This window comes from Globicephala melas, chromosome 9 (assembly GCF_963455315.2).
Source record: "Globicephala melas chromosome 9, mGloMel1.2, whole genome shotgun sequence".
NCBI classification, from domain to species: Eukaryota; Metazoa; Chordata; class Mammalia; order Artiodactyla; family Delphinidae; genus Globicephala; species Globicephala melas.
The window spans coordinates 85,373,207-85,392,428 of record NC_083322.1 but is presented as its reverse complement, the minus strand read 5'-3'; the positions used below and the strand labels follow the sequence as shown (position 1 = coordinate 85,392,428).

General features: G+C 39.3%; 2 protein-coding genes across 2 annotated transcripts in view; one reads left to right on the top strand and one right to left on the bottom strand.

Moving 5' to 3' along the window:
* FAM185A (family with sequence similarity 185 member A) overlaps positions 1 to 19,222 on the bottom strand; it is a 150,241-nt gene that overhangs the window by 5,551 nt on the left and 125,468 nt on the right. The window lies entirely within an intron of this gene.
* The window catches only part of FBXL13 (F-box and leucine rich repeat protein 13), a 185,484-nt gene that overhangs the window by 117,434 nt on the left and 48,828 nt on the right, over positions 1 to 19,222 (top strand). Inside the window, 3 exon segments of the mRNA XM_030834313.2 lie at positions 11,114 to 11,212; positions 11,951 to 12,068; positions 12,160 to 12,322. Coding sequence (XP_030690173.2) covers positions 11,114 to 11,212; positions 11,951 to 12,068; positions 12,160 to 12,322 — 380 coding nt within the window.

The following is a 19,222-nucleotide window of genomic DNA, read 5'->3' as shown; positions in this document are numbered from 1 at the left end:
AATATTTATTTGATTACATTTTCCCTTATTCTATATTTTAATGGATGGTAATAATAACTGCTACCATTTGTTGGGTATTGGCTATGAGCTAGCTGTTGAAGAAAGTGTTTTACATTTATTATCTCATTTAATATTTATAAATAACTACATGAGGTCAGTATCACTATTCCCATTTTTGAGATGTGGAAACTGAACACTGGTCTGTTGGTAAACATCTAACAACTGGATAGGAACACGCAAATCCCTGAGTTACAGTGGTTGTTGACCTCCATGGTGTAAAAACTCTCACCATGGCCTATTTCAAGCTAACAACAAGAGGTCACTGAACAGAGAGATAGGAAGAAATGTGCCTTATGTAATACTGTCACCATACAGATATAATAAACATACATATCTTCAAGAGCATAGATAATGGTAACGTGGTAAAATAATTAGAAGGTCATGAGTTTGGGTATTCACTACACTTGTTAATATTGTTTATTTAATTTTAAGTTTATATGATTTAATCTTTTAACTAGCTGTGTTTAACAACTGGCTTCCATAGTTCCTAAAATTTTAACAATCTGCTCTTGCAAGCTAGTATAAGCTGGCTCCACACACCACTGAAAATGATGCTAAGACAGAGTAAGTAACTTGCCTAAGGTCACATAGAAAATGTCTGGGTCAAGATTAGAACCTTGATCCACCTAATTCTGAAGACCAGGCTCTTAACCACTAGACTATCATCTGTAAAACTATAAAGTGCTATATACTGTGTATGGTAAAAAATTATTGCTGCATTTCGTATTTGAAAAAAATGTTATGTGGTCTTAAGTGTCATCAGTAAGGAGGGGTTCTAGTGGAAAAGCAGCCATGAATCAGAAAAGTCACAGTGCAATTTCTGCTTTTCTGGGTCAGTTCTTGTGCTTGAGTTTCCCTGTTAAAGGAATGCTTTGTGTCCTTTTTGAATCGCACTTAAACCCGCATTGGGAAAAAAAAATAGAAGAATTTATTAACATCTTTTAACGTTTCTTGTAGACAGGACTCATGGAAATTTAAATGGTTGTTATTATTACTTTGAATATAACTTTATACTAGCCATACTGAAAATAAAATATAAAGAAATATAACAAACACCTATCGTTTAGCATCCATAGATTAATGCAATCTCTTTGTAGCCAAAATGTATAAGGATGTTTATTACATTAAGTAGCAAAAAAATAAAACATCTGGAAACAATTTTTAGATCTTGAAGAATCAGATGACAAAATGATGAGTCTCAGGGGACTAATCATATTCACCCCTCTGGAGACAAGGTTTGAAAAAAATTTTAATGCTTTCTGAAAAACCATACTTATTTTAGCTTCTCCTCTGCTCCCTATCATAGGAAATGACTTACACACAGAATTTCATGAACTGCTCATAACACTCTACTTAGGTCTTTGGACCTGAGTGAAGCCCGTAGTTAGGATTGCAGCTGTAAAGCCACCATCTAGCTCAATAAATCTAGACAAACCAAGTAGCTCTATGGATCACTGTGTTGTAAAAATAACGTATCATAGTTGTGATTCTCTTGGTTAAAAAAGGGACTTCCCTGGTGGTCTGGTGGTTAATACTTCACCTTCCAGTGTAGGGGGTGAGGATTTGATCCCTGGTCGGGGAGCTAAGATCCCACGTGCCTTGCAGCCAAAAAAACGAAAACATAAAAAACAGAAGCAATATTGTAAAAAATTCAATAAAGACTTTAAAAATGGTCCACATAAAAAAAAATCTTAAAAAAAAGAAGGAGATAAAGCTCCGTTATAATACAGGGGAAGCTATAAGTAATTTGGCCAGTGGGTGAGGAAGAGAACAACATAGTATACTCTGGACAAGAATGGTAAAGTTTAGGAAGGGTCAGCCTGCTTCTGCAGATCGCAGCTCTGAGTCATTGTGCGGTGAGTACATGCTGAGTTGGCACGCATGCTTGCCTTCCTGGCATCCGCAGGCTTTACTAATCTTGTGTTCTAGTTCCTTACTCACATTGGAAAATGAAACTTTTTTTCTTGTTTGGCTGTTCAGTGTTTTTAGATATATATGGCAATCTTTAACGAATGACTGTATTGACTATGCTCCACCCCCACACACACTTTGGAACTACAAATTTACATTCTACAAACAACTTATTTGACAACTATTTGGTCTATGAACAAGCGGTTGTTGCATCATACTTTGCACTAAGCATGGTGCTGTACTGTAAAGGATATGATGGATAAGATGCTGTTCATGTTCCTTGGCAGGGATATTAGACATGTGCATAGATATTAGACATGTGCATAGATATTAGACATGTGCATATAAGGCAGAAGATGCAAAATGCAAAGTGAGGGCTCTGGTCGTTGGTGCTCTGAGATGTAAGACAAAGAGACAGCTCTATCTGAAGCTTCTTCCAGGGCTACCTGGGAGAAGTGCATTAGTGAACATAGAGGAGGGGGTGGCCATGAAGAATATATAGACTGGAAAGTACAGCATCATCCAAAGAGAGAGATTGGCAGAGATAATAATTAGACCTCTCTTCCTGTCACCACAGAGGACACAATATTTGAAAGCCTGTCAAGCCCTGTTAACACAGATCCTGGGAAGTGTTCCTATTGAAGCTTGTGGCACATTTGAATGCAATAAAACATAATATTCCATAATGCTTTGGGAGAAATCTTTGTCTTTCCAACAATTCATTCTACTTGCTAAGCCACGCTTCTCTGAGGTCACCAAGAAGTCATGAAGGATATATGGATATGACTAAAGTCATCACATTACACGTTAGTCACTGGCTGCAGTGCTGGTTAGAATGAGAGAAACAGCTGGAAATGGTACAGGAACACAGTGTGGGCCATGTCTACCTAAGATGGATAGTTCTAGCTGTCATAGAGGGTCTGGCCCTATATATACCTCTTTTCTGTGCTGTTGAGCTAACTGATTCAAAGACACTGTTGTTAAGAAGTGGAAACTGGGAGCTTGGTAAGATGCTATCCTCACTGAGGTAAGTCTCTTCCTTCTTTTTACCACTTTGGAGTGGCTAGGAGGGATCTGAGCTAGACCTTGATGCACAGCACTCTCGTCTTCATTTTGTATGGTTCACTGATAGCGCATTTCCCACACAGACAGCTGTGTCCTGTTGTGCTGATGGGTTGAGACACACGAGGCAGATGGAGAGAATTTCCCTGTGATCACCAAGGTTTCTCTGCCCCCAATAGCAGCAGTAGCAGTCTGCTGGGACTTGAGACTGGAACACCACTGGTGTGGCCAACTTCCCCAAGTTCCTAAATCATTGGGAACTTAAACCAGAAAATAGCAGAGTGGCAGGGCTCCAGTTGGTGCCCAAATTGAAGCCCAAATCACCTCAAAACTAAACAACAAGATATTAGATCCCAAGTTTTGTAAGAATACTATACAGAAAATGCACAGATACCAGATGTGGTGAAACCCGGTATTTGAACGTGGTAAAATATTTTGCTTTTTCCTCCTAGAGATGAATCTTTAATTTCAGGCTTATATCACCATTCTTTCAGTGAAGAGAAAGGACAACTAATAGTTGGTTACCCTAAAGGATTCTGACAGGAATACTTGAGTCATGAAATATTAGCCAAGCAACTCTCTGGATATTCTAAAATAAACTGTGTAGAGAACTAAGTGTTTCATGCCAGGACAAAACTAAAAAGCTTTTCTCAGAGGTCTCCCTGACCCCCCTTTTCTGTATACAATCTTATTGGTTGATAGCACCCAGTTTTTGGCTGCAGTGCAAGGAACCACTCAGCTGTGGCTGATTACTGCTCTCATTTTTTCCCCTTGTTCAGGAATCTTCTCATGAGCATGTTTCTGAGAAAGCAAGACAGAAAAAGGTTTTCGCTTGTTTTGGGGAAGCCATTATTGGAGAGGCTAGTGTTAGGGTAATAGACTAGGGCTGAGATAAAGGGGAGGAATTTAGAAGTGTTGTGAAAAACAACTGTTTCCATCCCTGGAGTTGTGAGTCACAACGGGAGAAATAGTCTCTATCCTTGGCTCTGCGGTGGAGAGCCGCAGAGTCACGGTGTGACTCAGGAACATTCTTTCATTCATTCGGCACTTATGGAGCTGCCACTCTGTGTCTGACACTACGTCCAGCACTGGGGCCGCACAGTGAGGAATAGATAAGGAACCTGTTCTCAAATCACACAATTTCTCTAAATACCTTTTCTTTATGTTTACAATGTGAGGGATGGACTAGAATGATCTTTCAAGGCCCTCTACCTCTAGTACTTGAACCTTTATTTTTCTGTGGGCTCACAATGTGCCCAGAAGAACAGTAACAGGAAAACTGGTTCTCAAAGCACATGCCAGATATTGTGCTAACTAATCACTTTTATATACATTACTCTATTTGTTTTCTCAAGAAACTCCTAAAATAAGTATTATTATATCCATTTTATAGATGAGAAAACATCTATAAAGCATCAGAGAGGTTGAGTTACCTTTTGTTGTAAGTGAGAAAGAGGCAGTGCCAGACTCAAACCCAGCTCTGCTGACTCCAAGCCCAGCATTCTTTCCCCCTCCTCTGTTCTCCAGATTTATAATGTTAATTCATCTCCCCTGGACTTTTCTCTGGGAATATTTATGGAAAACTTATTCAAGAACCCATGGCAGTACAATATGAAATATGTAACTTTTGCCTTATGGGTCTTCCATTAGTTTTCCTTCCCTCTTTACCTACTAAGTTTTCTTATTCATCCCAAGGGTGATCTTGCCACTTCATTTAAGCCCAGGGCTTCCACTGCTTTGCCTTTGCTTGTGCTTTACTTTCAGTTTGGAATCATTTTCAATCTTGTCTTCAGCCAAATTCTGTACTCTTTCCCAGACTTTGTCTTACTCCTAAATTTAATTCATTCATCCCCTAATAGTTATCCAACACAGTAAGAAGTTAAAAAAAAGAGTATAAGATCATGTCCTTGGGGGAAATAAGATATGCACAGATTATAGGAAAGTTATAGGCTAAAATACTTATAGACCTGTAAGGGAAAGAGAAGGAAGGTAGCAGAATAGGGCTGGAGTCACTGGAACTTGAGGAATAGTTAAGGCTTGATTAGATGAAAAGAGAAAGAGGCAGGGAGAGGTAACAAGGTCAGACAAAGAGCAGAGAGGTCCGCTGAGTATTGAAGAAGTTGGATGTCTTTCTGGCTGGAGTGACTAGGTTTGAAGAACTATGGAAGCTGGAATGGAACATTTGAACTGGATGTTATTGTTGAAGAATGTTAATCAGAAGGAGTACTGGATTAAGAGTTTGCACACCTGTGTTCTTGCCTGATCAATTTGTAATCTGGAGAAAATTGATCAAGAGACCTGAGTCTCCATTTCCTTATCTCCTGGGGCTACCTCGGTCTATAGACGTCCAAGCTCCTTAGAATAGCCTGTCTCTTCTCCTACTGTTCCCACCTCCAGCCATTTTATAGTATGTCTTTACGTGTGAGGAGTCAGTTATGAGCTAAGACCTTTCACAACATGGTATAATCACATGTACTCTGTGAGAACGCTCACAGTGCTGAAAAACATGATTTCTCACAAAGGTACACAAGTTAAATAATAAAAATTAAGCTATACAATTTAAATAATGAAATCAGGCTACACAAGTTAAATAATACTCATACACATGCATTAAAAATTGAATTTTTGATCGTGAGTTTGGGATTAGCAGATGCAAACTAGTATATATAGGATGGATAAACAAGGTCCTACTATATAGCACAGGGAACTATTATATTCAATATCCTGTGATAAACCATAATGGAAAAGAATATGAAAAAGAATATATATATGTATGTATAACTGAATCACTTTGCTGTACAGCAGAAATTAACACAACATTGTAAATTAACTATACTTCAATAAAATATTAAAAAATGGAATTCTTACCCTACCAATTTCATAATTTAACTTTAAGACACTAAAGTTCCTTAATTAAGTATTTAGAATTAAAACTTTAAGGCTAGAGAGTTTCTGTTTTAACTTGAAAATGTGAGGCAACAATAAGGTCTTAGGGCTTTCTTTTCAGTTGTGTATGATTCAGACAGTTAGTGGTGCCAGATATGATGAATGGTCTCAAAGATGCTAATCTGGAAAAAAAATGTGGCCAGGCAAGCGCAGATGATCAGCCAGGACAAAGCAGGCAAGAGCAAAAAGAGCATCAACCATGAGTCTTAGGAAAAGTCAATGTCCAAAGTCTTCAAGGAAGCTGTGATGTTAATTTTGGTGTGTCAACTTGGATGGGCCATGGGGTGCCCAGTTTTTTGGATAAACATTTTTCTAGGTTTGTCTGTGAGGGTGTTTCTGGATGAGATCAATATTTAAGTCAGGAGACTAAGTAAAGCAGATTGCCCTCCCCAGTGTGGGGGTCTCATCCAATCTGTTGAAGGCCTGAATAGAACAAAAAGGCTGAGAAAGGGAAAATACACTCGCTTTGCCTGACTGTCTTCAAGCTAGAACACTGGTCTTTTCCTACCTTCAGACTTGGACTCAGACTGGAACAATACCTTCAGCTCATCTGGGTCTCCAGCTTACCAACTGCAGATCCTGGGACTTCTTAGTCTCTATTGTTGTATGAGCCAATTCCTTATAATAACTCTATGTATCTACGTATGTATGTATGTATGTTTCTATCTATCTATCTATCCATCCATCCATCCATCCATCTATCCATCTATCTCCTATTGGATCTCTTTCTCTGGGGAACCCTGACTAACACAGTAGCATTAGCATCTGGATCCAAAAGTGAAGGAACAAGGCAGCAGGTTTCTCTCAGAGTCCAGTGGCAAAAGGTCTTTTGTGTCCTTTTAAAGACATATGTACCCCAATGTTCACTGCAGCACTATTTACAATAGCCAGGTCATGGAAGTAACCTAAATGCCCATCGACAGACAAATGGATAAAGAAGATGTGGTACATATATACAACAGAATATTACTCAGCCATAAAAAGGAACAAAATTGGGTCATTTGTAGAGACGTGGATGGATCTAGAGACTGTAATACAGAGTGAAGTAAGTCAGAAAGAAAAAAAACAAATATCCTATATTAACATATATATGTGGAACCTAGAAAAATGGTACAGATGAACCAGTTTGCAGGGCAGAAATTGAGACACAGATATAGAAAACAAACGTATGGACACCAAGGGGGGAAAGTGGCGGGGGCGATGGTGGTGGTGGTGTGATGAATTGGGAGATTGGGATTGACGTATGTATAAAATGGATAACTGATAAGAACCTGCTGTATAAAAAAATTAATTAAGTAAAATTCAAAAAAAAGAAAGGGGCTTCCCTGGTGGCGCAGTGGTTGAGAGTCCGCCTGCCGATGCAGGGGACACGGGTTCGTGCCCCGGTCCGGGAGGATCCCACATGCCGCGGAGCAACTAGGCCTGTGAGCCATGGCTGCTGAGCCTGTATGTCCAGAGCCTGTGCTCCGCGACGGGAGAGGCCACAACAGTGAGAGGCCCGCGTACTGCAAAAAAAAAAAAAAAAAAAAAAAAAGAAAGGTCTTTTGTGTCCTTTTAAGCGCAGTAATGCAAGCTGATCTTTTTAAGAGGTAGTGTAGTTTAATGACTACATTGGAACTAGACTGCCTGGATTCTTATCCTGGCTCCACTATTTATGAGCTAGATGACCTTGGACACATTACTTAACTGCTCTGGGCCTCATTTTTCTCATTTGTAAAAAAAAAAAAAAAATACCTCCCAATAGGTGGTTGTGAGGATTATATAGACCAGTATATGAAAATTGCCTAAAAGAGTACCTGGTACACAATAAGTGTTACTTAAATGGTAGTTATTATAAATCCTCCTGGACTCATTGAGCTCACCACAGTCTCTCATAGAACATTTTGGATCTTCTGATCAGCAACTTTTTCTTCCAGTCACTGACTAAAGAGTGGGAGAAAGAGGAATTCCACAGATGTATTCCTGAGCTTTACCAGGAAGTCTTTGAAATCATCTAACAAGATACTTTTAGGCCAAGTATCACCCAGTGTCTTGGCTTTTCAATAAGTTAAAAGGACCATGTCCTGGAGCAGAAGTTCTCAGTAGATGCTCACTTTCAGCTTACTTCAGCAGCACTTTCTTTAGGTATGTGACTGTAAGTCTACTGTGTGAAGAAGAGGACTGAATTTCCTTCTTTCCTTTGATATAAATTGCTTTCTGATTACAGAAGAATTATACACTCATTATATAAAATTTTTAAAATATAAAAGAATATAAAAATAATCCATAATCCTAGCATCCAAAGATAACAAACAATATTTTGAAATGTGTCTTTCTAGTTTTTTGTCCATTTGTCTGTGACACATACCTTTTTAATTTTTTTATTTATTTTTACTTATTTTGGCTGCACCATGTGGCATGTCATTCCCTCACCAGGGATTGAACCCATGCCCCCTGCATTGGAAGTGTGGAGTCTTAACTACTGAACTGCCAGGGAAGTCCCAACACATACTTTTTTAAAACAAGATTAAGATCATAATATATACAACTGCTGTTCCTCATTTTCACTGTCATGCTATTGTGAAGATGACTCTGTGGGAGAGTTCCCCCTGATGTTCGTTTCTGGATAGAGTCTCAGTTTCCCATTACTGAATCAGTATATCATTTCCCATCCATGACCATTTGTTAGGAAATGGAGCCTAAATAACATGTTATTTTAAGGTAATTCATTCATAGGTGAAGATATTTGATCTTTTGACCAGTAATTACTTTGAATACTCTGTACCACTGCTGCTTCCATTAATGTGGATAATGATAGTTGAAAGAAAGAAATCAGTATACAAAGCTGTAGTAATCAAAACAGTGTGGTACTGGCATACGGACAGACGTATAGAATTGAGAGTCCAGAAATAAACCTATACTGTCATGGCCAATTGATTTTCAACACAGGTGCCAAGACCATTCAGTGGGGGAAAAATATTCTCTTCAATAGCTCGTGCTGGACAACTAGATATATGCATGCAAAAAAATGAAATTGGATCCCTACCTCACACCATATATAAAAATCAACTGAAAAGGGAACAATGACCTAAATATAAGAGCTAAAATGATAAAACTTACAAGAAAATACTGAGGGTAAATCTACATGACCTTGGATGTGGCAATGGATTATTAGATATGACATCAAAAGCATATGCAACAAACTATAGAAATGACCCCTGAAAGCATAGTCTTGTACCACAATGTTCATTGTAGCTCTATTTACAATAGCCAGGACATAGAAGCAACCTAAGTGTCCACTGACAGATGAATGGATAAAGAAGATGTGGCACATATATAAATGGAATATTACTCAGCCATAAAAAGAAACGAAATTGAGTTGTGAGGTGGATGGACCTAGAGTCTGTCATAGAGAGTGAAGTAAGTCAGAAATAGAAAAACAAATACCATATGCTAACACATATATATGGAATCTAAAAAAAAAAAAGGTCATGAAGAACCTAGGGGCAAGACGGGAATAAAGACGCAGACCTACTAGAGAATAGACTTGAGGACATGGGGAGGGGGAAGGGTAAGTTGGGACAAAGTGAGAGAGTGGTAGTGTATATATGGACATATATACACTACCAAATGTAAAACAGACAGCTAGTGGGAAGCAGTTGCCTAGCACAGGGACATCAGCTCAGTGCTTTGTGACCAGCTAGAAGGGTGGGATAGGGAGGGTGGGAGGGAGGGAGACGTAACAGGGAAGAGATATGGGGATATATGTATATGTATAACTGATTCACTTCGTTACAAAGCAGAAACTAACACAGCATTGTAAAGCAATTATACTCCAATAAAAACGTTAAAAAAATAATAAAATAAATAAATAAATATTCATTGCTTAAAAAAAAGCATATGCAACAAAAGAAAAAACAGAGGAATGGACTTAATCAAAATTAACAACTGTGCATGAAAAGACATTATTAAAAAGTGAAAAGATAACCTAAAGAATGGGGAAAATATTCTTAAGTCATATACCTAAGGGTCTAGAATCCAGAATATATAAGGAACTCTTACAACTCAACAAAATGACAAATGACCCAACTGAAAATTAGTCAAAGGACTTGAGTAGACATTTCCCTAAAGAAGACATTCAAATGACTAATAAGCACATGAAAAGATGCTCAATCTCATTAGTCATTAGGGAGATGCAAATCAAAATCACAATGAGGTACCACCTCAAACTCATTAGGAAATTTTTTGCAAAAGGAAAATATGGAAAAATAAAAAATAAGTTTTGGCAACGATGTGGAGAAATTGGAACCCTTGTAGATTGCTGATGAGACTGTGAAATAGTATGGCCAGTGTAGAAAATATTTTGGTCGTTCCTTAAAAAGTTAAACATAGAATTGCCATATGATCTGGCAATCTCACTCCTAAGTATATACCGAAAAGAATTTAAAACCGGTACTCAAACAAATAGATGTACACATATGTTCATAGCAGCACTATTCAAAATATACAAAATATCTATCAACAGATGAGTGGATAAACAAAATGTGGTATATCCATAAAACAGAACATTATTCAGCCATAAAAAATGAAGTACTGATATATACCACATTGTGGATGAACTTCAAAAACATTAAGTGAAAGAAACTAGACACAAAAGACCACATACTGTATAATTCCACTTATATGAAATATTTAGAATGGGTAAATCCATAGAGACAGAAAACAGATTAGTGATTGCCAGGGGCTGGGAAAAGGTGAGTATGGGGAGCAACTGCTTAATAGGTAAAAGGTTTCTTTTTAGGATGATAAAAATGTTTTGGAACTACGTAGAAGTTGTGGTTATACAAAATTACGAATGTTTAAATGACCTTTTAAGTGACTGATTTTATGTTATATGAATTTTACCTCAATAAAAAATAGAATAATAAGTTAACTAGACTAACTGTGATGATAATTTCACAAAACCTACATATAAAAATTAAAGAAATCAAGATTAGATTCTTTGTTTCCTTTTATGTCTGCAATATTTTATGGTTTCAATTTTAAAACACAGTAGCAAAATCATGACATAACTTTGGCTATTACTATCTTAGGGTTTTATTAGAGGTCATACTAATGGGTTCTCCCACATTTTCACCAACTCTGTACAATTCAGATTTCAGTCCAAGGCTTCAGGAACATTGCAAACAGCTGCAGTGGGATTAGGCATCTGACCATCAATGACACGCCAACTCTGACGGACAACTGTGTAAAAGTATGTAGTTGGAAACTATATTTTCTTTTCAGTCACATTTGGTTGGCACATTTTCTAGAGGCTTGAATTATTGAAAAATATGAATGGATTTTTCATTTTAGTTTTCTTATATAAGAAAATCATTAGGAAATTTATACACACACATTTGAATCCTTAAATACCCTGAGAAACTTCGTTGCACAGTTAGGATATTTTTATTTCAATGATATTGTGGCTTAAGCATAAACCTTAAGTCTAATTCTACATGTCAAGCTTCTAAATGTAGTGATTCTTTTCAGCATTCCATTTTCTCATGTTTTCCCTTACTTTTTTTTTTGTTTGTTTTTTGCGGTATGCGGGCCTCTCACTGTTGTGGCCTCTCCCGTTGCAGAGCACAGGCTCCGGACGCACAGGCTCAGCGGCCATGGCTCACGGGCCTAGCCGCTCCGCGGCATGTGGGATCTTCCCGGACCGGGTCACGAACCCGTGTCCCCTGCATCGGCAGGTGGACTCTCAACCACTGCACCACCAGGGAAGCCCTCCCTTACTTTTGTAACATCATTTAGTTGATTCCTACGCATTACTCAAATGTAAGTGTACTAAAATACATTGAAAAAAGTCCCATTTTCTTTGAAATTAGGACAATTTAATAGCTAATGTGTCTGTTTCTGAAAATATTGAGAGGAAGAAAATAACCTCATCACTTTCATAAGCTTGTTCTCTATACTCTGGTTAATCTTTTTTTTTTTTCTTCTAAAGGCTTTAGTTGAAAAATGCCATCGAATTACATCAGTAGTTTTCATTGGTGCACCACATATTTCCGATTGTACTTTCAAAGCTCTTTCTACTTGTGACCTCAGAAAGATCCGATTTGAAGGTCTGTGATGTTAAAAAGTGGTTTAGCATTAATTTTACTTTTAATCTTGTGGCAATTCAAATACAATACTTCTTTTTTTTAAAAAAAACAGGAAATAAAAGGATTACTGATGTGTGCTTCAAATTTATAGACAAGAATTCTCCAAATATCAGTCACATTTACATGGTGGACTGCAATGGAATAACAGATGGTAGCCTCAAGTCACTCTCACCTTTGAAGCAGCTTACTGTGTTGAATCTGGCAAATTGTGTAAGGTAATGAGTCATTCAGTCAAGAAACACTGATTATCTAGAATGTTCCAGACTTCCTCAAGATGCTCATCGGTTAGGAGAGTAAACATGAAAGCCAGGAGTCCAAGTGGAGGTAAATGCATAGTTCTGCAGTAAAACAAAGGAGGGGCACCCAACCCAGACTAGTTATGTAGGGGCATGGGGAGATTGTCAGGGAATGCTCAGGATATGTGGAATCACAGGCCCTTGTAAGATTAAATGAATTTGCTGGAACACTTATGGGCCACCTTTCCTAGTGATGGTTCTCACAGCTAGTTCAGTTAATAGGTCTTTTTCCCAAATGGACTTTCCAACTTGCTTATGAAGAACCAATCTTACTGAAGTGTTTCCTCTTGGGTACTAGTTAGATTTCTCCTCTGTGTGGGTTTGCTCACAGATGGACAGAGGGCAAGTTCTTACTGAAACCCTTTCTTTCGCTGGGTTACAAATGGGCTTCTATCCTGGTATTCTCAGGTGGGCAAGGATCAAATTCTTGCTAAAATTTCTTCCCCGGTGGATAGCTCAGCCTCTTGCTTGTATAAATTTCTTATAATATTAAAGGGCCAGATGATAAAAAAAATAGCATTTGATCTACAATGAAATTGGCTAATATTTGGGAAAACATAAGTCAAGTCAGAGTAATAAGCTAAGCTACACAAAATCTTAACTCATGTTCCCTATTATTAAAATGGGGAGGCACCATGGGTTGTGGAGGGGAGGTAAAGACAGGATTTGAAATGGGAAAAACCCGGACTACGAAATGAAGCCTCCAGTCAACAGCCAGCAAGGAACTGAGGCCTCCTGTCAACAGCCATGTGAGTGAACTTGGAAGCAGACCCTCCACCCTCAGTCAATCCGTTGGATGATTAAAGTTCCAGCTGGCATCTTTGTTGCAAGCTCATGAGCAAGCTGGCACCATAATGCAAGCAGGATAACTCTGTGTGTGTGTGTGTGTGTGTGTGTGTATAACAGCTAACCCTATCTGTATTAACATGTGAAATAAAATTGAATTGCATTCATATATTTCACTCAGGCTTCTGCAGGTTACCTAATTTTAAAAAGAAATGGAGGTTTTTCTGCGTCCAGCAGTAGAGTTGACAAAACACTTCAAAGGACTCCTTGCTACAAACAATTTAGATCTTGGATGAAACATACTTTCAATACATTGCTGAGCCCACAAAGAGTATGAGAAATATCCAATATCCAATATCATGATTCTTCACCACCTTCTCAATGAGTAGACTCTCTAAGACGAACAGTGAATACCAAGCAAACATAAAAGATAGAGCTGCTATGAGCATAAATGTTCATTTCAACATTGGCATTGAGACAATCAGTTTTAGTGAGACTCAAGATAGGGAAGCAGGATGAGACTTCTGCAGTCTCTGGACCTCTTCAAGGGGGACACAGTGGTCTCAGGTAGATAGTACCTAGACCCCTGGAAGAAGTTAGCTCAAAGCTTTTCTGAAGGAAAGCACCTTCTCTTTAGGCATCCAAAGTTCCCATAGGTTAAAGTCAAATAAATAGGTGCTCGCAATTAAAGACCATCAAATGTACAAAGACATGAGTCACCATGAAGCAAAATAAATTTGAACTTCCATAATTCATATATTAGAATTATCACAGAATATTAAGTAACTATATATGAAATAGTTGAAGAAATAAATAATGGAAGCAGAAATATGAGCAGACAACAAAATGTGATAAAAATAACTAGATTTACTTGAAAAACTAACTTTTAGAAATAAAAAATATAGTTATTGAAATAAAGAAAATGAATTGCTAATCAGCAGATTAGAACTCACTGAAGAAGAGAAGTACAAAGCTGGAAGATAACTGAAGAAATGACAGCAGAGTGAAAAAAGAAAAAGAAAAATGTGATAGAGTATAACAAAAGACAGAGAAGGTTTAATATCAGCGTTTTAGATTAGATTTTTAAAATTCATCTATAAGAGATACACCTAAAACAGGAAGTTTGACAGTCAAAGTATACATTTTTCTCAACCACATATCAATCCTTCAAAAAATGGACTATGTATGAAGTTTTAAAGCAAGTTCCCACAACTTTCATAGTATTGGTAACAAACTATATTCTCTAACTACAATGCAGTTAAATTAGGAATCAGTAATAATAAAAAGATAAATTTCAAAAATATATATGATTTAAAAGTGAAAATTCCAGGGCAGCAGAATCACCTGAAGAGCTGAATAAAACTACATATGCCCAAGCCCTACCCCAGAGCTACTGAATCTGAATATCTAGGGATGGAACACTCGCTTATATATTTTTTAAAAAACAACATGGGTGCTTCTGATGCACAGCCAGGTTTAGGATTAACTGCATTAAGCCATTAACTTGGACCATTACCTGTAAAGTCCTTTTCTATTGACTTTTATGCCTCCAGGATTATCATATAAATGTATATATATATCTATATATACACATCCATATATATACACATACACATGTCAGTATATGTGTGTGTGTGTGTGTGTGTGTTAGTATATAAATGTCTGTTTTCAGGCTATCTTTTCTGTTCCATTCACTTATCTGTTTTCTGTCTAATCTTGCACAGTACATTATCTGTAAAATGGGGAAAATAAAGAGTATATAGAAGATGGCGGAAGAGTAAGACGCGGAGATCACGTTCCTCCCCACAGATACACCAGAAATACATCTACGCGTGGAACAACTCCTACAGAGCATCTACTGAACGCTGGCAGAAGACCTCAGACCTCCCAAAAGGCAAGAAACCCCCCACGTACCTGGGTAGGGCAAAAGAAAAAACTAAACAGAGACAAAAGGATAGGGACGCGTCCTGCACCAGCGGGAGAGAGCTGTGAAGGAGGAAAAGTGTCCACACACTAGGAAGCCCCTTCGCGGGTGGAGACTTCGGGAGGCGGAGTGGGGGAGCTTGGGAGCCGCGGAGGAGAGCACAGCAACAGGGGTGCGGAGGGCAAAGCGGAAAGATTCCAGCGCAGAGGATCGGGCCGACCGGAACTTGCCAGCCGAGAGGCTTGTCTGCTCGCCCGCCGGGGCGGGCGGGACTGGGAGCTGAGGCTCCGGCTTTTGTCGGAGCGCCGGGAGAGGACTGAGGTTGGCGGCGTGAACACAGCCTGCGGGGCGTTGGTGCACCGCGGCTGGCCGGGAGAGAGTCCGGGGAGAAGTCTGGAACTGCCGAAGAGGCAAGAGACTTTTACGTCCCTCTTTGTTTCCTGGTGCACGAGGAGAGGGGATTAAGAACGCTGCTTGAGAGAGCTCCAGGGACGGGCGCGGGCCGCGGCTAGGGGTGCAGAGCCCAGAGACGGACGTGGCTAGGGCCGCCCAGAGCGGCTAGGGCCGCTGCTGCCGCCACCGGGAGGCCTGTGTGCGAACACAGGTCACTGGCCACGCGCCCTTCCGGGGAGCCTGTGCAGCCCGCCACTGCCGGGGTCCCGGGATCCAGGGACAACTCCCCCGGGAGAACGCACAGGCGCGCCTCAGGCTGCAACGTCTTGCCGGCCTCTGCCGCCGCAGGCCCGCCCCACACTCCGTGCCCCTCCCTACCCCCGGGCCTGAGTGAGCCAGAGCCTCCGAATCAGCGGCTCCTTTAACCCCGTCCTGTCTGAGCAAAGAACAGACGCCCTCCGGCGACCTACACGCACAGGCGGGGCTAAATCCAAAGCTGAGCCCCTGGGAGCTGTGAGAACAAAGAAGAGAAAGGGAAATCTCTCCCAGCAGCCTCAGAAGCAGCGGATTAAAGCTCCACAATCAACTTGATATACCCTGCATCTGTGGAATACCTGAATAGGCAACCAATCATCCCAAATTAAGGAGCCCTGTGGATGAAAGGCTCTTGGGGCTGCAGCCAGGAGTCAGTGCTGTGCCTTTGAGGTGGGAGAGCCAACTTCAGGACACTGATCCACAAGAGACCTCCCAGCTGCACATAATATCAAACAGCAAAAATTTCCGAGAGATCTCCATCTCAACGCCAGCACCCAGCTTCACTCAACGACCAGCAAGCTACAGTGCTGGACATCCTATGCCAAACAACTAGCAAGACAGGAACACAACCCCACCCATTAGCAGAGAGGCGGCCCAAAATCATAATAAGTCTACAGACACCCCAAAACACACCACCAGACGTGGACCTGCACACCAGAAAGACAAGATCTAGCCTCATCCACCAGAACACAGGCACTAGTACCCTCCACCAGGAAACCTACACAACCCACTGAACCAACCTTAGCCACTGGGGACAGACACAAAAAACAACAGGAACTACGAACCTTCAGCCTGCAAAAAAGGAGACCCCAAACACAGTAAGATAAGCAAAATGAAAAGACAGAAAAACACACCGCAGATGAAGGAGCAAGATAAAAACCCATCAGACCTAACAAATGAAGAGGAAATAGGCAGTCTACCTGAAAAAGAATTCAGAATAATGATAGTAAGGTTGATCTGAAATCTTGGAGATAGAATGGACAATAGAATGGACAAAATGCAAGAATCAGTTAACAAGGACCTAGAAGAACTAAAGATGAAACAAGCAACGATGAACAACACAATAAATGAAATTAAAAGTACTCTAGATGGGATCAATAGCAGGATAACTGAGGCAGAAGAACGGATAAGTGACCTGGAAGATAAAATAGTGGAAATAACTACTGCAGAGCAGAATAAAGAAAAAAGAATGAAAAGAACTGAGGACAGTCTCAGAGACCTCTGGGACAACATTAAACGTACCAACATTCGAATTATAGGGGTTCCAGAAGAAGAAGAGAAAAAGAAAGGGACTGAGAAAATATTTGAAGAGATTATAGTTGAAAACTTCCCTAATATGGGAAAGGAAATAGTTAATCAAGTCCAGGAAGCACAGAGAGTCCCATACAGGATAAATCCAAGGAGAAATACGCCAAGACACATATTAATCAAACTGTCAAAAATTAAATACAAAGAAAACATATTAAAAGCAGCAAGGGAAAAACAACAAATAACACACAAGGGAATCCTCATAAGGTTAACAGCTGATCTTTCAGCAGAAACTCTGCAAGCCAGAAGGGAGTGGCAGGACATATTGAAAGTGTTGAAGGAGAAAAACCTGCAACCAAGATTACTCTACCCAGCAAGGATCTCATTCAGATTTGATGGAGAAATTAAAACCTTTACAGACAAGCAAAAGCTGAGAGAGTTCAGCACCACCAAACCAGCTCTACAACAACTGCTAAAGGAACTTCTCTAGGCAAGAAACACAAAAGAAGGAAAAGACCTACAATAACAAACCCAAAACAATTAAGAAAATGGGAATGGGAACACACATATCGATAATTACCTTAAATGTAAATGGACTAAATGCTCCCACCAAAAGACACAGATTGGCTGAATGGATACAAAAACAAGACCCATATATTTGCTGTCTACAAGAGACCCACTTCAGACCTAGAGACACATACAGACTGAAAGTAAGGGGATGGAAAAAGGTATTTCATGCAAATGGAAACCAAAAGAAAGCTGGAGTAGCAATTCTCATATCAGACAAAATAGACTTTAAAACAAAGACTGTTAGAAGAGACAAAGAAGGACACTACATAATGATCAAGGGATCGATCCAAGAGGAAGATATAACAATTGTAAATATTTATGCACCCAACATAGGTGCACCTCAATACATAAGGCAAATACTGACAACCATAAAAGGGGAAATCGACAGTAACACATTCATAGTAGGGGACTTTAACACCCCACTTTCACCAATGGACAGATCATCCAAAATGAAAATAAATAAGGAAACACAAGCTTTAAATGATACATTAAATGAGATGGAGTTAATTGATATTTATAGGACATTCCATCCAAAAACAACAGAATACACATTTTTCTCAAGTGCTCATGGAACATTCTCCAGGATAGATCATATCTTGGGTCACAAATCAAGCCTTGGTAAATTTAAGAAAATTGAAATTGTATCAAGTATCTTTTCCGACCACAACGCTATGAGACTCGATATCAATCACAGGAGAAGATCTGTAAAAAATACAAACACATGGAGGCTAAACAATACACTACTTAATAACGAAGTGATCACTGAAGAAATCAAAGGGGAAATCAAAAAATACCTAGAAACAAATGACAATGGAGACACGACGACTCCAAATCTATGGGATGCAGCAAAAGCAGTTCTAAGAGGGAAGTTTATAGCAATACAATCTTACCTTAAGAAACAGGAAACATCTCGAATAAACAACCTAACCTTGCACCTAAAGCAATTAGAGAAAAAAGAACAAAAAAACCCCAAAGTTAGCAGGAGGAAAGAAATCATAAAGATCAGATCAGAAATAAATGAAAAAGAAATGAAGGAAACGATAGCAAAGATCAATAAAACTAAAAGCTGGTTTTTTGAAAGGATAAACAAAATTGATAAACCATTAGCCAGACTCATCAAGAAAAAAAGGGAGAAGACTCAAATCAATAGAATTAGAAATGAAAAAGGAGAAGTAACGACTGACACTGCAGAAATACAAAAGATCATGAGAGATTACTACAAGCAACTCTATGCCAATAAAATGGACAACCTGGAAGAAATGGACAAATTCTTAGAAAGGCACAACCTGCCAAGACTGAATCAGGAAGAAATAGAAAATATGAACAGACCAATCACAAGCACTGAAATTGAAACTGTGATTAAAAATCTTCCAACAAGCAAAAGCCCAGGACCAGATGGCTTCACAGGCGAATTCTATCAAACATTTAGAGAAGAGCTATCACCTATCCTTCTCAGACTCTTCCAAAATATAGCAGAGGGAGGAACACTCCCCAACTCATTCTACGAGGCCACCATCACCCTGATACCAAAACCAGACAAGGATGTCACAAAGAAAGAAAACTACAGGCCAATATCACTGATG